Below are 17977 nucleotides of genomic sequence, written 5' to 3' on the forward strand. Positions count from 1 at the left end.
ATGGCGATAACTAAAATAAGCTGCATGTTTGATGTAGTTAACTATTTTCTTTATGTAGCTTCATATTATCCTTAAAATGTTTGAGGTGCATTTCCAATGTAAAAACCTTCGGATACTATATATCTCGATATACCAAAATTTTACATTCCTCAATGTACCAAAATTTCATAATGAAGATCTAGTTTAATAGCATTCGTATAAATTTAGAAATGATCAAATTATCTTATAATATAGAACATGTAATAGATTAAAACATAAATATTTAATTCCAAAGCACATGACAGCAAGTTATACCCTAAACAAATGGAAACATGTTTATCTACTAAGTTATACCCTAAACGAAACAATGCACTAATTTAAACAAAACACTGAGCTGAGCAAAAGATAAATCAGGCTCTCGGAACTTCATCTGGTGCCTGAAAACTGTACATGGTATTATCGTACAACAATTCGAATGACTACATGCCCAACATTGGCATCAAAATTTGTAGTCGCTAATGGTAGTACATAAATATCGACTGTCGATTTTTATCTGCAAAAATACCCTTTGAAATGCAAAGAAGCGGCTATTTTCTACTCCTGACGTGATCAAATTGTCAGTAACCGTTTTTTTCCGACACCTAATCTGAAGCTAATTAATTTACGCCTCACGCCCTCTTTCTCATTATTGTCTTTCTTGGCTCCTTTTTGCTCGGCACAGCTACAGAACTTAGGGTAGTCATTCCCACAGCACTTTGGTACAAGTCTTTTAGCCTACAAGCATCAATGTCATATCAGTTAAAACAATTCCTACAATCATAATTATTTGATGTTAGAACAATGAAGTCTATAGTGATATAGCAGAAACCTTGGCATGCTGATGACAAGCGCAATGGCAGAAACTCCAACAATAAGAGGGAATACTGGGGCTGGAGTTAATTCCTGCACGAAATATAAATTTAATCATATGCTAAACAACCACAGTACACAGATTAGGAATATAAAAGCATAAAATCATGTATATGACGTGCATAAAGATTTATTGTGCCCTAGAAATTCCAGCAAAACATGGATTTAATCATTAGATCAGGGTTTGAAACAGAAATAAACAAGTTAGGCCATCCTCAATTTAAGTTTTATAGACACGATTACCTAGAGTGACATGTTATCTAAAAAGTTTAAAACTAAGATAAAACGCACATCTCTTAATGCATAGTTTCATCTATTATTCCATAGATTACTAGAAGGTTTCATCTCTATGAAACTCATTTCATCTCTCTTTATTAATACTTTGCCATATCATCAAAAATGTCTACGTAACATCCTATTTATTATCCATAAGACTCCCATTGAAATTGGCCTTACAGTGTTCAGGCTTGTCAGAGAAATTACCTGTTTGTGATGTCGCTCTTCGGTTTTATATTTAAGAGGACCAACATGAATCTGAGGTAGCTTGTCCAAGTCAACTTCAACTATCTCTGACTCAAATCTATGAGTATGTGATGGAAGACCAGAACGAAGCTGAACAAGATGTTTGCCTTTCGGCAAATTCTGTACTTCAAAGTAGTTTGAGAGAGGAACAGGGAGTACAGATTCTATTTTAGAAGGGTCCGCAGCTGATCTAATTTCAACAGACAGATGCGGCTGCAACATGTCAACATCAACTCCTTCCACATGACCACTCAAAATTGTAACTTCTGGTCTTTCAAAAACAACAAAATCAATGCCAGAGATGTCGTCCTGAGCAATCTGTTTATGCAAATTTGTTGATAAGCATACACGATCAGAATAAAAGCAGTCATTCCAAAACATTTTTGCAGTATTGAGATGTGTAAATGTTGTGTGAAAAGGACATAAATGATAATTGTAAAAGTCCCACTTACATCAATCAACACATATTCAGGTGAAGCACGCTCAACTGCTGCAAACCTGTGATTATCTTTTGCAACCACTCTTACAGAATAAGTTGAGCCAGGGACAAGTCCTCTAAGGCGAAACCTACCAAAAGAATCAGTAGTAGCTTCCTCATAATAACCTCTTGATTCAGATCTTGCTTCAACAAAAACCCCCTCTTTTGGTTGGCCAGTCAGCAGTGTTACAGAACCCATGGCACTACATTGAAATATTGGTCGAGTTAGTGAAAACAGATTGGTTGCAGTAAAGTCAGTGTGTGCATTGATAGAAAATGCTGTCAGCAGACAAAGCATTGAGTAGATTATAATGGATTAATTCAAAACACTGCACATATCAGGCATTAGATAGCTCATAGTCATACTAGCCCTTGTAATGGTGCATAATCAATGCATAAACTTCATCTAAAAATTAATGTTGATGCGAACTTAAATATCAGAAAAGGCATGACTTCCATATAAGGCAAGATGTGGGGGGCAATTATAGCACCAAAAAATCAGCTGCACAGGATGGAAAAGAGTACCTGTAGGCAACACGGGTTGCACGGAATTCAACCACTTTAGACTCACCAGAACTGAGATCAATAGCAACTGCTGATGGAGTAAATTTATATTCCTACAAATGAAACACCAAATCAATAAATCATTAAGGCTAAACTTATAATTTATTGTGAAACTCATATTTATGTTCAATAGTCAACATAAGTGGATTGAAATGTTCTCATAATTAGTTCAAGTGTGAGTGACATCGACGAGTCTCCCTGGGGAGACCAGGCCATGCTCGATGCATAACAGGGACTCAAATGAAAGAAAAGTTCCTTGGTCTTTTCCTTTCAGAAATTTGACAAATCAGTCAATAAGAAGATGGATTGGATGCTGTCACCAAATGAACTATTCTGATGGATGAAGGTGGTAAAAGCTGAAAGAACAAGCTAATAAACCACAAGTTGCAGTTTGGTCATGACTCATCAAACGAATGAAAATTGTGAGAAAATAGCCATTGATATACTAACAGACTCCTTAACGTTGGTGTCAGTATATTGGGATTGTTTAGAAGAAACATGATACAAAGTTACAAAGCAGAGAGAGAGACCTTGAGAAGAGGTCGGAGAAAGAAACTTCCAGGGAATAAGTTATCAAAGCTGAAAGTTCCACCAGAACCACTAACAGAATTATTTCTGTAGCCTTCTTCACCACTCAAAGACAATAATACAGACGGTAAAAGCTCCGCATTTTGTTCACCATAAATCCGTACTGATATCTGACCAAGTTTCTGACAAGAAAAGGTGTGCGGGCCAGTTTGCTTCAGATGATAGCCAGCCTGCAGGAAGTTTCAGAATGATATCAGAGTATATCGAACAAAAACGTGTTTGGTGACTGCTGATTTTAAATGTTCCAATATTCCCATTATTTAATCCATGATTAAACATCTGGTTCCTATATTATTATCACGGGACAGAGGCAAATGAAGTTCATTTCACATTTGTAACAGTTTCTCAACTTAGATACTCAACTGAAAATAATATAACATAGCACAACTGTCTATTGGAATCTGAACTTAGTTAAGGGCGGTCGGCAGATAACCAATTCCTACAACACAGTTTAACCAGGATATACAATTGCCAATTATTGGAAAGGTAAACAAAAACAAACAGGCACTCACATATACACCACTTATTATATGTGTCCAGTTTGAAGAAAGGGGTATGCGTAAGTCAATTCACTTCACAAACAAAATAGGGTGGAAACTGATTCCGTCGAAAGAAAGACAACTGAGAAAATGGCATTAGGTCAGTAACTCAGTATGATGTGGTCAGGGGTATTAGGAGGATATTTTAGACTGTATAGATCGGATAGCCAATTGTGTAAGGATATTTTCCTCTAATAAGGGGAATCAATTCATGCATGTGAACTTGGAAGAACAGCAAAACCAACAATTTTCTAATTTCGTAGTATCTATACCACAATAGCCCACCACCAGTTGCAATCTACAAGAACGAAATGTTTTTTGTTCTTTGCAGCAAGCGGTACTCACGCAACGATTTATACCATACATAACAGAAGAATTTGGCCAGCAACTCCAGCCTCTACCACCTTGAGTTTGTGTAATAAATGAATTGTTTAACATAAAAAGTATGCTTGAAAAATAGTACAAACCTTTGATGCTTCCACTGTATATCCAATATCATCATACAGGGGGCCTGCAAAGAATGATCCCTCAGAATTTGTCTCTGTCTCCATTGCTACATCCCTTTCCTTCAGAGGTGCATACTTGCTCTTCCCTGCTGCTAGAATCTTGATGTCAACATCAGCAATTGCAGGTGACACTGATCCTTCAAGGTATAGACCTGTTTTAGCAGTTATTGCAGGAACAGTGTCTTGGCAACCACTCACAGCCACCGAAAACTGCAGGTTATATCAAGAACATATTAGAACCTCTGTACCACTTGTAGTGTTTATCAATCATGTGTCACTCACCTTCTGACTTGATGGATAGAATAGGATCTTTTTCCTTCTAGCACTGTGAAGACATTGAATAAAGTATTAAAGATGGTAAAATAGATTAAGAAAAACTACTCTAGTGTTTGCAGAACAAAGAAATCAGAAACGCCAACAATCTGAGGGAACCAAAAAACACAGCATAAACACTATACCTATCATCATGGGGAACAAAAATGAAGTCCTCCCCAAAGTCAGCCCAAATGGAGTACTCAAAGGCACTAATGTCATTTTGATAACTCTTTCCAAGAACAGGAGCAGTAGAGATTTTTTCGATGAAAGTCCCATCGCTCTTGAATACATCAACGCCAATATCTTTAGATAAATCAATTTCTTCCTGAAGGGAATCCATCTCCACATGGAGTTCACCTCTTACAAGATACTTCTTTGCACTGATATTAACCGGCTAAAAGAGAGAACATTTTAGCATTAATAAGAAAAACTAACTGTTGCATAGAAAAACATAGGCACAACTTATGCAAGAAGCTTACCATTTGATTCTTTGTATCAAATACTATTGGTGAACTCCCAAAGGAGATGCAAGAGTTAATCAAATGAAGCTCATGTTGCCCAGGAGTTTCTATGCAGATCCTTTGTGATCCTTTCTGCCCAATATTAAAAGTAGATTAAGTTAATTAAAAGTTATACCACTTCAAGCATGTTGAGGATTCATCAGTCCCAAGGATGGACCTTTATAAACAAATCAAGTTTAGAAGAGTCTGGATGTTCAATGTATGCTTTGGTTTCATGAGTTGAGACCAGCTCTACCCAATAGCCCTTCTGTACAAACACAATGTCTTTCACATCATCAGAACCGACATTTATATCCATGGCATTTTGCTCCCAGCACCAATCGTCCTGAGCAGATGCCTCAGCTGATGAATGCTTCACCTGGAATAAAACCGTATTAAGAATAGTTATGAAACCAAGACAACAGAAAACAATTTCAAATTCAGAGACCACTATGCAAGATTTACCTCTAGTCGATACTTCCCAGGAAATATCTTTTTGAACACAAAATTAACATTATCTTGCTCCAAAGTAATTGTCTTCCTTTCCTGCTCAATTCCCCCAGCTAATCTAACAAGCGAGAGCAGAATTTTTTGGTTGCATTGTTCTTTGCACAGGACCTTACCATGAAGGTTGACTTGTGACTGTTCACAAAGAGATAAATCTCAGATGTTATCTCATTCTATAAACCTCAACCAAGCACAATGCTAGTTATTACCTCCATTTTACATTATAAGATGTTACGGTTCTTCCTAGATTCATATAGATGCTAATTAAAACATATCCGTTGATCCATGGATGAATTTAGATAGGATCAAAACATCTTATAATATGGAACGGAGGGAGTAATTATCTTTCTAAAACCAAAAACAGAACGCACATAGATAAAAGTAACATTCTTGTTTACCTGAGAGAATTCTATATCAAGCAATGGACTGTTGACATTGACATCAATAAATCCTGGTGAAAACATGAGACTGGAAGAACCGGTATCTACAGGTAGGGCAGATAAGCGGTATTCACCAGCAAGAACCTGCAAGTGTAAGTAACAAAGAAATCGGAATTAGTAATTATGTCATCTGGAACTTAATAAATATAACAATGTTGAAGCTTGTAGGATGGCTCAGGCCAATATCAGACAATATTTCACAAGTAAATCAGCAACCTTCCTGAGAAGAGGAAGCTATTCACATAAAGAACAAGTAATCTCTCATTGCCCTAACTGGTAGAAAAATGTTTAGCATGATTTCACTGATTTATCTTTTTTTTATCTATATACATGAAAGATCCACTTCAGAAGATTGTGAAGCATCTACATGTTTATTTGCAATAAATAATATTGGCAAGCAATCTTGAATGTAGTCAAATATAAATGAATCAATTGTCATTAGTTAGAAGTATAAGATAATTTTCACATCAAACAAAAAAGCAACATACCTCAAAGCAAAATCTTCCATTTGCGCTCACTAATTTCTTCTGCGGCTCTACATTTTCAGGCCCATGTGTCAAAGTCACCTACCATCCCCATCAAAATTGTAAGGTTAAGTTTTCATGGTAATTTCATTTGAAACAAAATACTAGGTAGAGATATTACCATCGCTTTGGAGTTTGGGGTTACTGTTCGAACAATACCGCATACATCATATCGAACTGATGTGATATCATCAATGCTAGCCATGTTTGGCAAAATCTAATGTAAAAAAGAGAAATCTCAGCCATTTAGCTGGAATTTAACAATTTAAGACGCACCCTCAAGAAAACTCTGTTACCATGAAATTCTCCAAACGGTTGAATTTATAATGATCCTTCTCAGCAACAATAGTATACTTCTTGGAGGTAACCTATAGAAGGCAACACAATGACTATGTGGTCGAATGGAAATAACAAATCAGATTCAAATATCATTAGAAAGTGCACAAGCTGGAGACTTGTTTCTATTTTTTGTTTCAAGAACTTGAACAACTTACAAAAGTGAAATTATGAAATTGCTCGTTCCAAATAAATCTGAATGTTTTAGTTTCTACTCATTTTATGCCTTGAACTGAACAGTGAATCGATGCAGCTAATGCATACATCCATTTCATGTGCATAACATATCCCACCAGTATGCAGCGCACCAGCGCATAAATTAATCTTATGTATCGTCGAGCATAACTTTACACAATTACATAATCTTATGCATTCAAGTACCAACAACTATATACTGCAATTTTATGTGAGAATGTGGCAAAAGGTTGGTTATTCAGCAAAATACATCTGCCTGATTATATCAGCGAGCACTAACAAAAAGTTCCAACAAGTATGGAGAAGCAGAACAAATCAGGCAGGAAGTCAAGATATGCAGAGTGCATGCTGAATTGTGAGGGGGTGGTATGACACTGACAGTAATGATAGGCCATGAATTACCCACGTAGAAACCCATGATAAACTAGGTTGTTGGACATAAATACTCAGTAAACTCTTATGCTCTGGCGTCATAAGTATAGCATTGTCCATTGATCATTCTGTCATGTGGGGCCAGACCTATACAGTAATCTCTATGAAGAAGATTAGGGAAGTTTATCAGATTTGATACTTGCTATATAGATTTTGTGAACAAATTTCCCTAAAATATCCTCGAAAATAAAGCTACCCAAAATTATTCTGCTAGATCAAATCTCTGTTAAGTATAGCCCAAAGGGAAAACAAAAAGGAAAAAATACGCAGCAGGGGGAATGGGCCGTTGCTTTCCATTGTTTCCATAAATACCGACTTCGTCAACTTCGGTTTTTTGAATTAGTGATGAACTTCTCCTTTTTGTTCCAATATTTTGCATGGGTGTATGATTCATATCTTCCATGAAGAGATTCAGTTCTTTTACTGTGGACTCCCTCATTTATGTCACTCGTAGTACGAAAAAAACAAACCAGACCAACAGTTTAAGGTATGCATGAGTTCAATTTTCGCAAATTTCAACTGAAGATATATAAGAAAGTGGATGTAACATGATTATATGTCTCAAAACAGTAAAAATAAACTTCTTGTGATAATACTTTCAACAGATTATTTTTGTAACCTTTTGCTTATATATAATTATCAAAATTAACACCCAATGGCACAGCTTCTAAACTCTAGAATATCAAACATGTCCCACAAGACTACACTTTGAATGTAGGGCGTTGGAATCCATCATGATACGCAAGGCTTTTGAAATGTGACAACTTCACCAGAGTGGATTATGGCTAATTACTACAAACATGCAGTCACAGTGCAAGATCTAGGATTCTACATGAAAATTGAATTTTGTAATCCTGTAACTGCAGTTCCTAAACCAAACTCGATCAGTTTATGATAGAATGCATCTTAAACGTGAGTCTCCAAACTGGTTGACATACTTATACTTCTCAATTTTCTGTTTTTTTAGTATATTGTTGTTTTTTTCAATTTTTAATGGTGCTCCAAATAAATCTTATATTTTGCACGCTTGTACCACAAAACTTGGATCAATAAGAAAGGAATCAGCCAACAAGTATTTGAGTACTTTAAGAAAAAAGAAACTGCTCTGCAGATTGATAATGAGCTATTCGCAACATTATGATGAAAAGAGATCCTAATTCCTAAGAACAACATATGTGACAACCAACAATTTGATGTGACAGCAATGTTATCTGATCGTCCGATTAATCGCGATTAATCGGGCTAATCGGTCCCCTGACCTCGATCAGGGTGTTCTAAACGATTAGGCCGATCAGAAACCTGATCGTCCGATTAATCGGCGATCAGGTCCGATCAATTGGCCGATCAGAGGTGGAAAACGATCAGGCCGATCAGGCCTAGACATCACTTCTCTCCCCTGCGCCATCACTTTAGTTGGGCCGGCCCAATATTTTTAGGGTTTCTTCTCTCTCCCCTGCGCCATCACCTCTCTCTCCCAGACTCCCCTGCGCCGCCAATTTCTTTCCTCTCCTCTTCGCGAGTTCGCGTTCTCTGCTGTTCTGCTTCTCGCCGCCGTCGTCCTCAACTCCTCGCCAGCCCGTGCTTCTCGCCCGGTCGCCCCCATCCTCTCCTCCTCTATCTCCGCCTCTCCAGCTCCCCTGAGTCCCTGACTCTGCCTCTGCCGCCTCCCCTAGGCACTAGGCAATCTGGCACTCAGGCTTGCTTCCTCCCTCCGGTATCACACCTGCAAGCAATATGAGCTCCTCCTCCAGTGGTTAGTGCACATTGCTCTGCTTCAACTTCTGAATTTGTTGATTTTTGGTCTGATTCTCAGTTCTGAACTTTGCACTTTGGCAGATGTTGAGCGGCCACGGCGGCGTGATGCTGTGGAAGTCATCATGCCTTCCTCAACCTCAAGTGATGGAGTTGAAGCTTCATCGGCTGCTCCTTCCTCAACTGCTGGTGGTGGTGGTGAGAGCTCTTCATCGGCAGCCACCGATGCTTCATCTCTAACTTCAGCAGTAGAAAAGGCACTAGCTGCACTGCATACAGAGGAGGCAGCACAAGCTCAAGATCCTAAGAGGAAGGCCAAATCTAAGGACCCAGGATGGAAGTATGGGTGGTGGCCAGATATTTCGAAGGAGTATATTAAATGCATATTTTGTAGGAAGTTAGTCCCTTCAGGAATCGGCAGGTTCAAGCAGCATATTCGTGGGGGTTTTGGTGATACAGAGAAGTGCCCAACAGCACCTAAGTTAGTTAGGGATGAGATAGCTGCTTACATGAAGAAGACCTCAAGGATAACGCTTTTCCAAGAGGTCGATGAAACTGAACAAGTTCCAAATGATGAGGAACAAGTTCCTGAGCCATCAACAAAGCCAAGTTCTGGGACAAAGGGAAAGCAAGCAAAGAGGAAAGCCGCAATCACTTCTTTTCTAGTTTCTGCTCCACCAAAACCACAAACCCAAAAGTACTCCAAGTCAGTTAGCTCCATGCTTTCGAAGACACCAGAAGTAGTCATCAATAGGCATACTTCCAAGACTTCTCAACCTACTCTTGAGCACTGCACAAAGAAGGATAAACAGGCTAAACAAATTGTTGATGACCATGTTGCTGATTTTTTTTATGAGAATGGAATACCATTCAATGCCATCAACTCAAGAAGTTGGGAGATTATGCTCGAGTCCATTGGTCAATATGGTCCTGGGTACCGTTCACCCACATATCATGAAATTAGAGAGCCATTGCTTGATAGGGCTGTGAGTAGGACAGCAGAATTGAGGAAGAAGCATGAGGAGGCTTGGAAGGAATATGGCTGCACACTCATGTCCAATGGGTGGACAGACACAAGCCACCGCCATCTCATCAATTTTCTTGTCAATAGTCCAGCAGGAACCTTCTTCATAGGATCTGTGGATGCTTCAAGTGAGATAGCTAATGCAATTATGTTGGCTGATTTGTTGGAGAAGCAAATTGACAAGATTGGGAAGGAATATGTGGTTCAGGTTGTCACAGACAATGGATCAAACTACAAGGCAGCAGGAAAAATTCTTATGGAGAGGATCCCACACTTGTATTGGACACCTTGTGCTGCACATTGCTTGGATTTGCTATTGGAGGACATTGGGAAGATAAAGGCCTTCAACAGTTGCATCAATTATGCAAAGAAGGTGTGCAGATTTATCTACAAGCATGGACGAGTTCTAGATCAAATGAGAAACAAGATAGGCGGAGATCTTGTAAGACCAGCTGTGACTCGCTTTGCCACTTCATTTCTCACCTTGGCAAGTATGTATAAGCACAAGCAAGGGCTGAGAAGTTTATTTGTTAGTGAAGAATGGCATGCTAACAGCTTGTCTCATACTAGTGAAGGCCGACAGATTGAGAGTATTGTCCTCTCAATCGCATTTTGGAGCAGAATGGAAAATTGTCTCAAAGCTTCTCAACCACTTCTTGTTGCTCTAAGGATAGCAGATGGAGATGAGACACCGGCAGCTCCGGAGATCATGGCAGCCATGGATCATGCAAGGTGTTCGATAAGTGATGCTTTGAAAGACAGGCCTACGTTACTTAAAGAGGTACTAGAGTGCTATGATAAGAGGTGGGACAATCAAATGGAGCAAAAGTTGTATGGTGCAGCACTATATTTGAATCCAGGCAAGTTCTTTGACATTAGGGAAAAAGACAAGAGACGAGCTGCAAGGTTGAGGTCCATGTTCAATGATGTTGTGTGGAAGATGGTGACTGATGAAGATGAACAAACCCAGATTCTTAAGCAAGCCAATGATTATGATAGATCAGAAGGCGGTTGCTTCTCAAAACCATTAGCAATAAGAGACAGAGATAAAAAGAATCCTAGTAAGTTTTGTAAAACAATAGTTCCTTCTGTATTCCTTCACCCTTTTCCTGTTTCTTATAACCATGTTCATTGTATTTCAGTTCTTTGGTGGGGTGCATATGGTGGCCTAGCATTTGAGCTCCAGAGTTTCGCAAAAAGGATTATTAGTCTTTGCTGTTCAGCTTCTGGATGTGAGAGCAATTGGAGTGCATTTGCTCATGTAAGTAAAACTACTACTACTATTAACTAAAGTTTGCACTTTGTTTCTAACCTATGTGATTCACTTTCTTTTATCTTCTATGTGCAGATCCATACCAAAAAAAGGAACCGATTAGAGCACAAAAGGCTGAACAAGTTGGTGTATATTAGCTACAACCGGAAGAAATGGGAGAATGAATGGGTTGATGACAACTGTGATCTAGTCCATGCAGCTGATGAGGATCTCAATTGGGCTAATGTGGATCAAGCTATTGGTGCAACTCAGAGTCTACGAGGTCGTGATTTGCCTAGGGCGGCAGTAGCCGCTGCTCGTGATCGTGCTCTTGTGACTTATGCTAGAAAAAGGAAGCGTCCAAGAAGAAAGACAATTGCTACTGTCCAAGATATTGCTGAAGCTGAACAAGATGACAGTGACAATAATGACATAGATGGTGGACAAGAACAACGACAAAGTGATGATATTCAGAAGCTGAAAATGGAGATGGAGATGGAGGAGGACCAGGAGATGGACTTGATGGAGGACCAGCAACTGGAGATGGAGGGGGCTTTCTTTTGGATGATGATTTGCTTAGTTAGATAGTTACATGGCTGCTTGTGTTGGAACTTGAAACTATGTGTTGTTTTTAATCATTTGATGACATTGCCTAATTATGTAGTTTTGTTTGTACTTTGTACTGAACTTGCTTATTTTTGTGCTACTGCTTTTGTAGTTTTGGTTGGGTTGGTTGCTAGGTGCTTGACTGCTTGTTTGCCTTGTTTTATATACTTGCTGTCTTGCTCTAGGTTCCTCTAGCCCCAAGTCTTATTTTCAGAGTTCAGACACTAATTTCAGTTCACTGTTATTTTCAGCATCATGTCAAAAAAAGAAATATGCAGTGTGGGACAGAGATCTGGAGTTATGGGCACCTCAGCTCAAAGGTAAGTACCATCTAACCCTCAAATAATATCTCTATTGTTGTATATTATGCTGCACACTAAATAGTATATAGAATTAGTATGTTCTGGTAAATATACCGTACTGTTGTACCGATCAGCCTCGATTAATCGGGCTGATCGACGATTAATCGTCCTGATCGACCTGATCGGTGCCATGGCGATCAGGTCCGATCGGCCGATCAGAAAACATTGTGTGACAGTACCTGATCAAGTCTGTAATGCCCAAGACCGTCTGTCACAGCTCTCAACTGACCATCCACTACAACATTAGCACCTTCAACACCAGCACCATATCCATCAATAACACGTCCTCCAACAGAAAATCCAGTAACCTAGTAAGATATAAATGAAGAATCGCTAGTCAACTAATGGAGAGAAGGTCCACTGTAAGGAGTGAAAGAGACAACAATGTGTGACACTGATGAACAGATCAAGAAAACAACATATCAAACTTAAATGCTTAAGCAGCTGAAAGTTTGGAATGTCGAGTCTACATCAAGCTACCACATAAACCAACAATTGCACCCTGTTAACCTTGCAATATTTTTTTTATTAAATCAGCCATGCATCTCCATTTCACGTATCCATTATTCAGAAATTTTGCAGTGATTTAGCTTGTGGTTAGCTTCAATTTATGTCTATCCATGATGCTAAATGATAGGTCACCTTTGTTGCCAAGTAAGGATTTGATCATAACTTCATAATCCAAAGTATGAGACATAAAAGCAATTTCAAGCATTACCTGAAACTTTTGGGAGATAGTCATATGACTGTGCTCAACAGAGACAAGCATTGAAGGGGGAGAGATATCAAAAACAGTATTTTCTCCTTTGTAGTATGGCAATAGCTCGTAGTTACCTGCAAATTTTGTAGTAAATAAATAAACCATTTGCATTTAAAGAAACACCTCACACTCACAAGCGCACATACATATTATTTATTAGCAATGAAACTCCCCCATGCTAATCAAGCACTGAACTTTAGTAACATGCATTTTGCACTCGTAAGTCGAAACACTGTAGGGCAAACATTAAGAAGGATTTTTTACAATTTTGAACTAATCCAATGATACTTGTTGCATTCAAGACAAAGTGGGACCAGATCATCATATGCCGTTCAAAATTTACCCATTTCCTTATTTGTCGTTGTCCCACTGACATGAGAGCCTAGACAGACACTAGTGGTAAATAAGTGATTGTTTTGAGTTCAGTGGCAAATGAGGAACAGAAATTGTATGGACATAATGTTCTACAGTTCTCATATAGTTAGCTGCTAATAAAGATTTTTTTTTTCAGATTACCATTAGCATTGCATGAGGACAACTTGTGCATGACCAGTTATATTTTTTTTATTTAGAGATGATGATTGTTAATCCCTCCATTCCAAAATATAAGCATTTCTAGCACTGTTCAGAGTTCTACTTGTCCCATCAATCAATTCACATTCAAAATTCTTCCCATATTTATTGAGGGGTACCAAAGTTTTTTCTCAAAATGCTTATATTTTGGAATGGAGATACCGAGGGAGTACTTAATATATGAGCAGCTGAATGCAAACCTATTCTCTCCTGAAAATATCACAAGATGTGGCAAAAGGATGCATTGGAAACATATTAGACAGAAATTCAATGTACGAGTTACTATGCACTATGAATTTCAGGCGGGTTGAATAAGTTACCAACTTACCACAAGGTAATGATCTAAATGTGAATTTTCCATCAGCACCAGATACTGCATGACAAAGAGCGCCTTCCCTGGGTGCATCACTAATACTTTGTGGACAAGGCACCTCAGTTACGTCACTTGAATACAAATACAGGTGAACTCCTAAGATTGGATTTCCCTATCATAGAAAATGCATGGAAAAAGTTAATCTGCAGATTCAACAAAAGAAGAAATAAATTTCAAAATGATCTGTTCAATGTTATGCTAGTTATTAGGTTCCTTCAATACCTGTGCAACTACAGAGCCATGGATATTGTATCCAGATACAAAGAAAACGTCATCTGCAACAGCATTTCCAAATCGCAAGTCCACCTACATGGAAAAACATGTGACGTTATAGCAGAACACAAATGTGGTGACAAAATATAACAGCATGTAATTTGATATAAAAATATTAACCTCTGATGAAACCCTTGTCTCAATTTCATAGTTAGGATGAGAAGCACGCAAGTTATAGCGCCCTGAACAAGAGTGCGGAAAAGCATAAAAAGGCATCAAGTATGAAAAGTCTAACAAGAGTGCAAGTCGAGAGAAATAAAAAAGGTCAAACATGATACATGGAGATATCTTGTGTATGTGGGGTGCACGCAGAACATAGCCAACATCTTTTGTCAGACAGAAAGCAATTTTTGGGTTGAGCTAGCATCCTATGCTGAGCTGGAAAGGTGGTCGGTGGATAAAGGTAAACAATCCCTGACTTGTTGGAACTTGGAACAAAGGTCAAAGGTCCACATGCTTACATAAGGTTGACGCCCTAAGGCCATGTACAAAGGTTTTAAATGAGCTAGCCATACCATTGCTACATAAGCAATTAACTGAGATGGAGGTAGAGAAGGGGGGGGTGAAAGTAGCTGTCTCTTTACGAAGAGGTGGTTCAGACGGTTTTCCAAGAAATATGAATGTAGCTCGTATTAATTGTGTTGGCTCGTATAAGAGACCATATTTTTTTTTGTTTTTAGATTATTTTTGTATAATTGGCAAGAAATAAATAGTGAAGATGTATAAATATCAATGCATGGCATGAACACCAGTAAATTATTTGTTTTAAAATTCTAACAGAGTTTGAACAAAAAGGAAACATCACATTAATAGTACTATAAAAGAGATTCGCCTCATTAAAATCTTTATAGGGTACTTCCACTGGTTGCAGATACAATCATTTTGCAGTCAATTTTTGAAACATACAATCATTTTGCAGTCAACTTTTGAAACTTTGAGTAATGAGTATATATGTCTTCTCAAATATTTAGATTTGATACATGAAATCATCTCTATCTGTCTTGAAAGTTACTCTCGTAGTATTATAACTTTATCATGTTTTCATACATATGTTGTGATAGAGATTAGCGGTTAAAGTTGTGTTTTAGGGAGTAGGGACGATATCAATATGGGCACATAGGAAAATGAGTAGCATTCATCACATCAAACTCTATATGTGCATATATGATAAGTTTCTATACATGAGGGATATTAAATGAAAAGTAAGTCAAACCTGGAATTATGTTTGCGAATGAATATTCTCCTGTAGATGATGTTAAAGCAGAAACAACTAACTCATCAGAGTCCGTCAGTAGCTCAACTTTGACACCAGAAGGTCCTCCATATTTGGTGCAGCTCTTCCCACCAACAGCTCCGACCACTTTACCTGATATCATAAACCTGCATGGTGTATTCACAGTTGGAAAATTAAATATGATATTCAAAGGAAAACCATAAAGAAGTCAAAACCAAATCAACAAAGCAACAGACCCAGTGAACTGAAAATTTATATCTGCATTGCCATTACATCCATTTTGATCAATGACAACAGGAACCTGAAATGTGAAGTGAACATTTCACAGGACAAAAGAAGTTCACATCCAAAAATATAATATTGATGGAACCAAAGAAATAGTGTGCAGATTTAGCTAGAGATCAACTTACAGTTTCAGGCTTCCATGACCAACCCTTGGGCCCCTTAACTCTGACCATGAATGAACCCTGTGGAGTGAAAACAATGGAAAGAATAGACTATTATCTTCAACATGACAATGCTAAGAATCTTGTCAATGTAATAAGGTTATCTAATTCAGTTTATTCTATTCTTAGTTTTACAGAAGTTTTCAGAGAATTAATAAAGGTCAAAAGCGAAAAAATGCAAAGAACAACAAAAACAAATACCTTGTCATAGACTGGGATAAAATAGTATCCATTAGGAGCACACTGAGTGCTTTCCTTAACCAAACCATCAGTAGTGCACAGCTCAACCTGATTCAGAAAGTTAAGGGGATCAGTCTGAACACACCAGAAACCACACATACAAAGCATAAATAATACAACATGTGCTGCCATGAAATTAGCACGCCATCAACAGCCAATATTTCAGATGTAAAGGTGATACAAATACAATAGAGGCCATGTGGGTCTCTTTGATGCAGCACTATATATCTAGAGAAGCAAAGGAAGTTCTCAAATAGAAGGATTATTGGGACACATATATTGCCATTTGACCATTATGCTTAGCACTAAAAATGTCAATAAATGTCTACATGGCTACATGCCACAGCAACTGTTCACAGCATTTTCAAAAAGTCCAAACTTTTTTACCTACATAAAACCTTGAAATGCTGTAAATTAACAAAACAGTCATATTTCATTTGTTCAAGGCACAATCAGATCATACCACTCCACGTCGCCACTCATCAGAAGCAAAATCTTAGCTTGTTCTTCATAAAAGGCATAGGTAACAGAAAAAGTAAAATATGATGCATACATACTATGGTGTCAAAATGTTAGCAGAAAGACATCATTTATCTGATCGTAATCCTCCAATATACCAATTTCCAAACTAAAAGAGAGTAAACCTTCAACCAATGTTCAACATCAGGAATCATACTACTAGAATTGCATTGATAGCAGACATCAGGAATCATACTATTAGAATGAAATGGATAGCAGACATAAGGAATCATACTACTAGAATCACATTGATAGCAGACATCAGGAATCATACTGAATCACATTGATAGCAGACATCAGGAATCATACTAGAATCACATTGATAGCATACATCAGGAATTTTACTACTAGACATCAGCAAGTACCAAAATTCACGAAACAACGAGCAATTCCGAAATGTAAACAGTTCGCTCAACTAACAGCAGCTATCCAAACAAGCGGCATCGGCCTCCCATTAATCATCACTGATCAGCTCGCCACGAGGTCCCAGTTGAGACTGAACCACCCCCAAGCAACAAGCAATTACAACTACTTAGCCATCCGCGAACAACCCGGCAAAAGCTCGATCCAAGTAGAGCGAAGCTATAATTCGCGGACGCGCAAGCAAAATCAACCGATCGTCCGCGCGCCGAGCGGCATACCGTGATGTCGGAGTAGTCGAGCTTGGAGTCCGACGCCTTCCTCGACTTGGCTAACCCCGAGCTCGCCTGCATGCGCAAACCCAAAAGCTGCATCAGGCGGGGAACGAAACCACCCAATCCAATCCCATCCAAACCGAACTTAACTAGTTGAGTGAGACGGACCTCGACGAAGCCGCCGCACCCGTGGATCTCGTCGGAGGCATACGCGGCGGCGGAGGAGGCGGCGAGGCAGAGGAGGGCGAGGAGGAGGACGGGGATGGAGGCGGGGCGCGGATCCATAGATCGGATCTAGCGGGCGGCGGCCAGCATGCTAGGGAGACGAGACGACGAGTTCGAGGCTGCCGTGAGAGGCGTAGTAGTAGTCACTGGCCGCTACTGCGAGTTGATGACTTGCTTCTGTGCTTGTTTGGAAAGAGAGAATTTTCGTGGGCTTTGTGGGCTGCTGATCTAGGCTGGGATTGGACAGTGTGGATGGAACTATGATCCGGCCCACACTTTAGGCCCGTTTAATAATCAATTAAATTCGAAGAAAACCTGCGGGCTCCCGTGTGTCAACTGACCCAAAGAATATATCTCTCTTTATTTGTT

At 38.8% G+C, this 17977-nt stretch overlaps 2 protein-coding genes across 2 annotated transcripts; both read right to left on the reverse strand.

Moving 5' to 3' along the window:
- Window positions 1–385: 385 nt before the first annotated feature.
- Window positions 386–17746, reverse strand: LOC102717948 (nodal modulator 1). The gene is made up of 27 exons (XM_006645734.3): window positions 17552–17746; window positions 17390–17455; window positions 16191–16277; window positions 15954–16010; window positions 15780–15844; window positions 15523–15689; window positions 14430–14491; window positions 14259–14342; window positions 13992–14148; window positions 13049–13164; window positions 12510–12638; window positions 6668–6739; window positions 6493–6588; window positions 6336–6413; window positions 5806–5931; window positions 5366–5542; window positions 5079–5279; window positions 4880–4993; window positions 4544–4794; window positions 4368–4410; window positions 4047–4295; window positions 2983–3210; window positions 2414–2505; window positions 1863–2091; window positions 1372–1728; window positions 848–921; window positions 386–753 (listed from the first exon to the last, which is right to left on the reverse strand). Exons 1-27 carry the CDS (start codon window positions 17666–17668, stop codon window positions 648–650), a joined length of 3600 nt encoding a protein of 1199 aa, XP_006645797.3. The 5' UTR covers window positions 17669–17746; the 3' UTR covers window positions 386–647.
- Window positions 8035–9858, reverse strand: LOC121053320. The gene is made up of 2 exons (XM_040520132.1): window positions 9596–9858; window positions 8035–9355 (listed from the first exon to the last, which is right to left on the reverse strand). Exons 1-2 carry the CDS (start codon window positions 9832–9834, stop codon window positions 9109–9111), a joined length of 486 nt encoding a protein of 161 aa, XP_040376066.1. The 5' UTR covers window positions 9835–9858; the 3' UTR covers window positions 8035–9108.
- Window positions 17747–17977: the final 231 nt, after the last annotated feature.

This window comes from Oryza brachyantha, chromosome 1 (genome assembly GCF_000231095.2).
Source record: "Oryza brachyantha chromosome 1, ObraRS2, whole genome shotgun sequence".
Classification (NCBI taxonomy): Eukaryota; Viridiplantae; Streptophyta; class Magnoliopsida; order Poales; family Poaceae; genus Oryza; species Oryza brachyantha.

What these genes read in the sequence shown, in the direction of transcription:
- LOC121053320 (XM_040520132.1), bottom strand. Translation starts at nt 9,834, where the DNA reads ATGACTACTTCTGGTGTCTTCGAAAGCATGGAGCTAACTGACTTGGAG. An exon ending in ATCCTTGAGGTCTTCTTCAT is followed by an intron (nt 9,356 to 9,595) that starts GTAAGCAGCTAT and finishes CTCTGTATGCAG; the next exon opens with TGCAGCTAGTGCCTTTTCTA.
- LOC102717948 (XM_006645734.3), bottom strand. Translation starts at nt 17,668, where the DNA reads ATGGATCCGCGCCCCGCCTCCATCCCCGTCCTCCTCCTCGCCCTCCTC. An exon ending in ATTCGCAAACATAATTCCAG is followed by an intron (nt 14,492 to 15,522) that starts GTTTGACTTACT and finishes ACTCTTGTTCAG; the next exon opens with GGCGCTATAACTTGCGTGCT. An exon ending in ATTTAGATCATTACCTTGTG is followed by an intron (nt 13,165 to 13,991) that starts GTAAGTTGGTAA and finishes CAAAATTTGCAG; the next exon opens with GTAACTACGAGCTATTGCCA.